Here is a 9,059-nt window from a genome sequence, read left to right as displayed (position 1 = left end):
TCCTGGGATTCTCTGACACAGTCCTGCAAACTTCCAGGCAGACAGGCCTTTGGGCTGCCATTTGTAGATGATAACAAAAGTAGGTCTCTCCCATGAAAAGCAGAATCCAGGCAATTCTACTCATAGGAATAACTTCACAGAAGTCAGCAGCACGAGCAGAGAAACAATTTACTAGAAGGAAGGGATGACTTACTTAGATGATGCTGTTTCTTGCTCCTCTTTTTCTCTAGCCTCTCCCAGCTCCCTGAGAGCCACCAAGAGACGCTGATTCTGCTGCTGAAGCTCTTGGATATTTCTGTAGGAGACCAGATGCTGAGTGATCACTTCAGAAGAGCTGCTGATGTCAGCAGAGCTCACTGCTTCGTCACGGATCACATGATTGCCCCTGGCTTCTTCCAGCTCCATCAACAGCACACAAATCTGAAAGAGAATGTTCTAGAGTGAAGTTTGCACACAGTCTCAAAGGTTTGCTCTGAAAAACAATATGTGAAAAATAAAGTACTTGGAAATTTGGAGGGCTTTTTTTATACAATATACAATTACAATCAATAAATCCTTGTAAGTTGGTTATATTCTAGAAAAATCAGCTTGACAAGGGGCAACAAGATCAGAAGTGGAATAATCTGTGTTCAGTTCTGCAAAGAGATAACAGGACATTCCAGTCAAAAAGGTATATATGTAAGTTTCCCATGTCAGATATGTAACACTGCTATCCTAGAGCAGCATCACTTCTATCCAGCTAAACTTATTCCAGCTGTGAAAGCAGAAATAGAAGTGCCAAGCTGTTCTAAGGGGCAGCTTTTAACACCACCAAGGCACTTAAGGTAAGCAGAGTCTCTACATAGCTGCACACACCTTAGAAACAAACAGCAAAAATACAGCACTAGATTAATAAATCAATTACCAACAGCACATTTAACCACAACAACGTTGGGTTACCTGCTGGGAAAGATCTTTCACTCGAACTTCCAGTCTCTGGCTTTCTCTCTCAAAGAAAGAGGCGTGTTTGTTGGCATGATCTGCCTTATCCTGCAAGGCATGGATCTCCTGCAAGCAAACCACAAGGAACACATCAGCACTCAGCCCTGACACGTTCCTTTCCAGAGAGAGAACATCCTGTGGAGACGCCTTGGGAACCAAACTGCCTTTAAAGGCACACTCCAAAGGGTTAACTCCAGGTGTTCAGGAATCAAGAAGCATACTATTTGATGCTGTACTGATGTATGGTTGAAAACTAACAGGGAGGGAGCACTGAACTCCAGTTTTATGTCAATGCACAGACAAATACTGAACTACTGTCAGAAAATAAGAGATTGTAATTCCTCACTATGAAAAAGTACAAGATAAGTTGATTTTGCAAAATTCTTTGTACGGACCCATGAACCGCAAGCCAGAAAGTTCCACAGACTTTTTCCCACAACAGAAGTTGACTGAGAGACCCTTTTTATACATTTCCAATGGCAATTAGGCTTAAAGAATTAAACATTAGTTTTTTCCATCATTTCACATGCTCTTTTTTTTGACACTGACCTTCATAGCTTGTTCAAGCTTTGCAGACAGACTCGCAACAGCTTTTTGGGATCGCTCAAATTCCTCACGCTGACGTTTCAGGATTGGGGCTTTGGCTTCCACTTCCTTCACTATTTCATCCAAATATTTATTGATTCTTTTGTTCTCCAGCTTTTCCATATGCAACTGATCCTGAGATTCTACATAGGCATTGTAGAGCTGCAACAAAAGGGGTTTTGGTTTCTTTTCCATAGATCTGTACATTTGTCTTATAAAAGAACCCACTGGTCACGATACAATTTATACCTTAGGGCAGTATAATTTCATATAATTTCACACTGGTTGATTCAGAGAAACAAGTTGGACTCTCAAAACAATATGTTTTTAGGGCTCATACCATGGCAAAACAGTTACACCTATTAATTTTAAAATGGCAAGCTTTATAGTGCAACTGTCTGCAATAAAAGAATTCCATGTAAACAGCACAAGTCTTAAGTAAATTTAAGGCAACAGAAATATCAAAACTAGTAACAAGTAATTTAATAGCTGGTCAGAACATCAGTAACAAATAATGGAAACTCAAATTACATAAACAGAAATGTTAAAACCCCTAAAATTTGTATGAGCTATGGTTATAATAAATTTTTTTGCAAGTATAAGCCAAAAGCACAGCAGTACAGATTATAAAATTATGGAAATTAGCAAAAAAAGTCTGCACACAGAAAATAAGTTTATCTTAAGAAAACCCACTTAGTTCTTAATTTGATCTACTAAACAAAAGCTGTAAATTATGTTGAAAAGACTCCCAGTAACTTAGCAAGCAAAGTCTGCCTCAAATGAGATTTCACTGCCTTCAGGGGTTATACCAAATCCAAACCAGTGAACCCAGGCTGCACCTTTATTTTATGAGTGTCTCTCTGAGGGCATTTCAAGGGCCTTGCTAATGAAGTTTCTCCCCACTCACCTCAGTTAACTTCATGCCAGGCTTGACCACTTTGGCCACAGCTGCAGCAGTGGGAGACATGGCTGCCAGCTCCTCCTCGGACAGGATGGCCCCTGGAGACACAATCCCAGTAAAAAGCTGCACTAATTCCCACCACAAATATTCCTTATTAATCTCAACAATGTCTCATACACCTTTCTAACTCCTGTATTCTAAATTACTATTTGAAAGTTCCTGGTTGAAGAGCTTTCTGTAATCTCTATTATACACATTCATGTGCAAGTGGCTGGTAACACATACAATATTCCAAGTCATACATTAGCAATGCCTCTGTCTAGTTTAATGGAAATGCTGAAAAGCTTTTGCTATTAGGGCTCTTCAAACTTAGATCATTTCAAAACATCAGTAATTGAAACAGCTGGAGGAAAGTTTAACCTCAGGTTTCTTATCACACTGCCGGAGGTTTGGAACAGCAGAGCACTGGTTTATTTTCACTAAATACTGGGTTATTTTCATTAAATTAACACAGGGATACAGCAAACATACTTCACTCTTCTGTTCCTTACTGCTCTGCTCTTTCTTTCCTTCAGAGATTACTGATTAAGTGGCAAACATCAAAAAAGACAAGACTAGAACAGCAAACACTGAGTAAGATTTAACGTTAAATAGAAATTTAGGATAAAGGTTTGTTTTTCCTAAAAAGAGGAAATTATGAATAGTTTATCACCTCCACTTCCCTCATTAAGCACAGTATTCTCATGCAAGAGACCAGAAAGCCTGAGAGTTTCCGGATTGTAGGTCCCACCTTTGCGTTTCGTAGCAGACAGTAAATCGTTGGCGTTCTCCAGCTCCTTTTCCAGCTTACTGATCTTCTCTCTCAGTTCCTTTTCCATCGCAGCTTTGGACTCTTCCACCTCAGCCAAATGCTCCTGGGCTGCTTTATTAGCTACAATTAAATCAGACAGGCAGGTTGTGTGTTGTAGTTGGTTTCATTTATTTATTTTAATTTTAAAAAACACCAAAATTCACTTGTCAACCTAAATTTTACTTTACCTGCATATGATCTGCAGAAGCTCATGTGACTAAAAAAACAGTAGCATGAGAGAAGCATAAACCACTGCCTGTCACCTCTGCTTAGAAAAGGGCAAAAGTTTGAACTGTCCTTTAATTAGAGAAAGGGAATCTAAAGGAAAAAACTAAAGACATATCTTGCTAAATTAGATCCTCTCATCAAAAGCTAAAGTAAAATAGTTCCCCAAACACGAGTAAATTCAGCTAAACATTTACCACAAAGTGACTGCTGTTTCCATCATGCCAGAAGCCCAGCAAAGTTCCTTTCCTGAACACACAAACCCCATTTTTCAGCTTCAAGGCACCCAAGAGCAGCACGACTGCCCTCCTCCCTCTGCCATCCCATTCCCAGCTTACCTTCCCCTGCCTCCTTCAGGAGCTTGTGCAGCTCTTCCACTGCTCCTGTCAGCTCATTGCTCTTGGCCTCAGAATCATCAGCAGCACTCTAAATAAATAAAGCATTTCAGCTCACCTTTAGTAGGAGCAAATAGCAACTGCATCTTCCCCAGGAAGTGTAAACTGACCAAAAATTAGGAACACAGAGTTTTTGGAGTAAAATGCTAAAAGATTCACCTAAAGCAGATAATCCTTTCCACTTGGATTATGTCTCACTTTGATGCAGACTGCACATCTGAGAGTAAGAAGTTTCAAACATGGATTTGGGATGACAATTCCCAATACCATGTGTGGCCTTTGGCTTCTGGCTTGGTTCCTTCTCTTCACTAAAGAAATCTGGGAGAAGTTTTGAGAACTCAGTTTGGATCAGTCTGAAAAATTTGGTATTTTGAGGCAATTTTAGAGAAATAATTTATGTTTCTTTGCTTCCAGTTAGAGATCTCACAAGTGCAAGCACAAACCACAGCGTTTATGTGGGCATTTAAGAAAGAAAACTCAGGCAGCAGAGTTCAGTGAGCTGTGAACAGTTTGTGTAAAACAAAGAGCAGACAGGTGTCTGCTTTAGCTGACTTTGTCCTGGTCAATGCGTCCAGGGTATTTTTCACTCTTTGAGCCAACAAAACAAACATAAACTATTTGTTTAGATGGCGTGTCACTCTTTGGCAGAATCCACGACACTCAGCTGTGTCTTAATCAGGTCATTGTGTTATTTGAAATCAGCTCCACCAACCAAGCTCAGAAACATCACTTCCCCAGTCACACTTCACACACAAACATTTACACCCTCATTTATCCCAAGACATGACCACATTCTTACAAGAAGCCTCAAAACAGCAAACATAAAATTAGTTTTTCACCCCCAGTTTTGCTTAATCTACAAGATAATCCAAACAATGTAAGATTTCAAGGGCTGACTAAGCACCAAAGAAAACAATGTTTTGGGTGCTTCACAGTGTTCTGCAGTGGAAGTTAGTCCTTCCCACATCCACACGTTTTGGGAAAGAAACCCCAAAGTGGCCTGATTACATTGAACACTGATATCCAGCCCCAGCTACACAACTAGAATCAATCAACTCACCTTATACAAGTTGGATAATTTCATGTGGGCATTCAGCTCGTTGTGGAATCTCTCCTCCATACTTGCCTGCTGCTCTTTTGCCTGGCAAATGAAAGGAGAGACAGGGCAGGGGAGCATTCCACTCCTTCTATTCCACACACTTGATTTTTCCATTTGTAGAAGCAACAATAATGCTGTTCCCCACATTCACATACATTCAAGTGGCCTCACCTCCTTCAGTTTATTCAAAAGTTCTTCCACATGCTTCTGAAGGTTTTCATTGGACTGTTTCAAGCTGTTCACCTGGTCCTCCAATCTGGAAACCTGTTCAAAGAAGAAAGGAGGAGCACCATACAGATATTTTTCTTTCTAGTCCAGTTTATTTTGGAAAATACCCACCTCATTTCTTTTGACTTTAAAAAAAAAGCACCAAAACTTGCAGGAAGAGCATAAATGGTAACTCAAATACAGTTATCATAGTCCTTGGCTTTGTTTAATACAGTTAATCCGGTGGTACAATTGACAAAATGACAATTAGCTGGTATAAACGACAAAAGCACTCAGCAATTACATTACCTCCTCTTTTTTGTTCTCCAGACTGCATTTAAGCTCCAAGATTTCATTGCCTTTCTCCCTGGCAGTATGCAGAAGTTCATCTGTTTTGGCTTTCAGCTCAGTATTCAGCCACGTGTTTTGATTCTGCAGCAGCTCTTTTTCCTGCTCCAACCTCTTCTCACGGTACTAGGAAGGCAAATTGCACAGTGAAATCCTGCTGGTTCCACAGGAAACAAGTTAAACTACTCTGATCAGAGCAGGAGCAGTAAAAAATGCACTGCATTTTGGTAAATAACACCAAATTACAGGCAGTGGTCTTCACTTCCACTCACAGTCCCTGATTCCATAAGAAAGCAATTTGCTGTAAATATCAGGAGCTCCCCTGCCCTACTTTCAGAGGGAACCCTACAGGAGGATGATTGCATCACCCCCAGACAACACACAACACACACTGGGCATACCAAGTCCTACTCACCTTCATGGACACATCTGATGTTTGGAGCTCATCCAGCTTTAACTGAAGTTTGGCCTTTTCTGTGTTTGCTTCTGTAAGCTTTTCATTGAGGCGTTTCACATCCTCTGGAGGAGGGAGATCACTGTTAAAAACCCCCTAATGGTGTCACAGCTTTGATTACTCACAGAACTGAATTGTAAAGAATGAGAACAGGCAAGATGCAATGACTGTAATTGTACGTTGGGCACCAAGATACCTTATAAGGTATGTTTTTAAATCCACAAAAACAAGCATCAAACTGCTGTTTTTCTGCAATTAGTGTGTTACTACTGTTTCCTGCTAATCCACTGTTTGCTGCTGCCTGGCTACTCCACTCAACTCAATTGCTCAAGCATGTCTTTTTATTCAGCATTTTGTTCCTTGGCTGTACCATTTAAATGTTCAACCTCCTGGGATCGCCTTTCGCTCGTTCGAACCAAGTCTCTCTTCTCAGCTTCCAGTTCTTCCTTCTCTCTACTTAAATGGTTCTGAAAAAAAAATGGAAAAAAATCAACAAAGAAACGTGACCAGCTCTCTGTAACACTTTAGAGTCACCACTCACACCTGGAATCACACAGCAGCAAGCTACACCTCAGTGAGTCACCCCAGCCAACGGAAGAGTGGGATAAGAGGCTTACAGAGTGCTGTTCAAAACTGCATTTAACTTCAGTGTTCTCTGAAAGGCAGATTTGATACTCGAGACTCCACCAAAACAGTTTTAGTGGGTTAAATAAAAGAGGTAATAGAGTGAGGAATGAATATGTGCAAAGAAATCAATATAAAAATCAATGATCTTGCATCATTTATAGGCTACAGCAGTGCCTCTGCCTTCAAGGTGTCACTCCAGAGCACCTCAGTCAGGCCTAGGTAAGCCCCCCTGGGGGAACAATCAGATAGTCCTGTTACTGGGGAAAAACCAATCTAATAATCTTGGGTTTGCTTCCTGCTCCAAAATTACTGTTCTGCTGGCTCAGGCAGCTCAAGTGACTCACCCTGCAACCCCAGACTTTTGAGCATAACACTGGGAAAACTGTGCCTGAGAGTGGGAAAGGATGGGGAAAAACAGAATTCTTGTTTATAACTTTGTCTGAATTTTGGGGGTTTGGCTTAAAGTCACTTCCCAGCAGGTTTCAGCCAGAATGGAACAACCCAAACTGCTCACCTGTCACTCAGTTTGCTAATACACCAGTGTAAGCCCACCCAGTTTTCCTGTACGCATGGAAACAGCCACATGAGGACAGGCTGGCGCAGCCCAGCTGGGGACTGGTTGCAGCCTGTGCTGCACAGACACTCCAGGGAATCAATCCCAGCATTCCTGGCCACGTCCCCGGTACCTGCAGAGCTGCGCTCCGGTCCTGGGCAGCCTCCAGCTCCTTGTTCTTCTCACTGAGCACCTTCAGCTGCTCGTCTGGAGGGGAGAGCAAACAGCACTGAGGGATCTGCACTGGGATATGGCAACATTCCCTCTTCACATGGAACTGAGTCAAACACTCCCTTGGAAACAGAATTAAAACCAGAATTCCAGACTTCCCTGTGAATGCACAGGGTGGTGTTGGGGTAGACTAAGGCAATCTTAGTGCAGATTAATTCACTCCTACAAAACCAGAAAGCAGGGTGGGTTTTTTCCATTAGGACAAAAAAATTCCATTAAAAAGGCCAACAACCACATAACCCCTCTTGACGTGCAGAAACACAAGTGCAGCTGCTGGTCGATTTTTGGCTCCTATGGAATTCCAGCAGAATGCCGGGCTAAAGGATGGATCTCCTGCCCAACCCTGGGAATGCACAGTTCACTTACGAAGCTTTTTGAGCTCCTCCCGCAGAGTTTGACACTCCTGGGTCTCATTCACAAGTCTCTCCTGACTCTGAGCCAGTCGCTTTTCCACTTCAAAGTACTGTTGTTCTGCAGAGTAACAAAGGCAGCTCAGTTGCATCTCATAAATGTTGCTTTTTCTTTTTCACTTCTAACAAGGATCATTATTAACAGACATTGCCACCAAAGAAAGGCATTTATAAAGGAAGTATCTAAAATACTGAGACTGTAGTGAAATTGGAAAGAAAAAAAGTGTTTTTAAAAGCAAAAAGCTGCATTTCCACTTTGAATTAACATTGTTTAAAATATTTTGCTAGCATGAAAATTTTCCAGAAATTGTGAAATGCTTCAACCTGGTCTAGTGGGAGGTTCCAACCGTGGCAGGGGGCTGGAACAAGATGAGCTGTAAGGTCCCTTCCAACCCAAACTGTTCTGTGATTCTATGAAATGATCCAAAAAAACCAGCCCACTAAATGTGAATAGTTCTTTAACATTTCTGCTGTAGCCACAGACACTGGAGCAGTACAATTATGCAGTGTGCTTTCATCAACTCACAACTTCTTTTACCTCTGGAGTTATTTCTCCACACGTACAATAACCCCCACGTAATCCCAGGATCAAGGGGTTTGACTGGGAAGGTTGGAATGAACACTTCTCAAAATGAATCCCTGTGCTCTATTCTCTGAGTACTGAAAAGAACAATTAGGCTTGAACTTCTATCTGAAACAGTAACTGTGTCATGGAGCTTGGCTGTAAAACACTCAGCAGAACTCTTGGGCAGAATGGGCTCCTCAGGAAGTCCTGAGGGATGGTTCTTCATCTCCTGCTTCCTCTCACACCTCCCAGCTCCAAACAATGCTGCCCCTCCTGCCACACACACGAGTGGAGCTGGAAGAGTACCCTGCTAAAATGTGGGGGTTCCCTTAATTTACACTGCACTTTAGTTTAGCATGACCTCTGAAAGAGGCTGAAAGAAAGAGGAAAGCAAAGTTTCATTCCCAATAAATGATCTGATTCCCAACCTTAAACTCCTCTGCCCTGGCATTATTGTTCTGTGACCAAGAAATCTCCAAATCAACCCAAAAACGTTGGTTCTCTCGGGACCATTTCACAGGATGGTCTTCAACGTGTTATGTACCAGAAAGGTATAAACCTGAGGCTGTTTGACAGCTGGGAAAACAAAGCTCTACTTTTCCTCCCCAGGGAGGATCAGAGCAGGCAG

At 41.8% G+C, this 9,059-nt stretch overlaps 1 protein-coding gene across 3 annotated transcripts in view; it reads right to left on the bottom strand.

Moving 5' to 3' along the window:
* The window catches only part of TPR (translocated promoter region, nuclear basket protein), a 33,118-nt gene that overhangs the window by 23,213 nt on the left and 846 nt on the right, over positions 1 to 9,059 (bottom strand). For all 3 annotated transcript variants that reach the window (XM_027901961.1, XM_027901962.1, XM_027901963.1), the window contains exons 2-14: positions 7,823 to 7,927; positions 7,359 to 7,432; positions 6,416 to 6,512; positions 6,007 to 6,110; positions 5,553 to 5,717; positions 5,208 to 5,300; positions 4,998 to 5,078; positions 3,881 to 3,968; positions 3,258 to 3,398; positions 2,474 to 2,565; positions 1,531 to 1,728; positions 940 to 1,047; positions 194 to 420 (exon numbers count right to left, since the gene is read on the bottom strand). In XM_027901961.1, coding sequence (XP_027757762.1) covers positions 194 to 420; positions 940 to 1,047; positions 1,531 to 1,728; positions 2,474 to 2,565; positions 3,258 to 3,398; positions 3,881 to 3,968; positions 4,998 to 5,078; positions 5,208 to 5,300; positions 5,553 to 5,717; positions 6,007 to 6,110; positions 6,416 to 6,512; positions 7,359 to 7,432; positions 7,823 to 7,927 — 1,573 coding nt within the window. The remainder of the gene's footprint in view (positions 1 to 193; positions 421 to 939; positions 1,048 to 1,530; positions 1,729 to 2,473; positions 2,566 to 3,257; positions 3,399 to 3,880; positions 3,969 to 4,997; positions 5,079 to 5,207; positions 5,301 to 5,552; positions 5,718 to 6,006; positions 6,111 to 6,415; positions 6,513 to 7,358; positions 7,433 to 7,822; positions 7,928 to 9,059) is intronic.

Source organism: Empidonax traillii, unplaced genomic scaffold (genome assembly GCF_003031625.1).
Source record: "Empidonax traillii isolate 1590-97213 ecotype Southwest subspecies unplaced genomic scaffold, ASM303162v1 scaffold827:size534266, whole genome shotgun sequence".
Lineage (NCBI taxonomy): Eukaryota > Metazoa > Chordata > Aves > Passeriformes > Tyrannidae > Empidonax > Empidonax traillii.
Note: the sequence above shows the minus strand (reverse complement) of the source record. Positions and strands in the feature narration are given on the sequence as shown.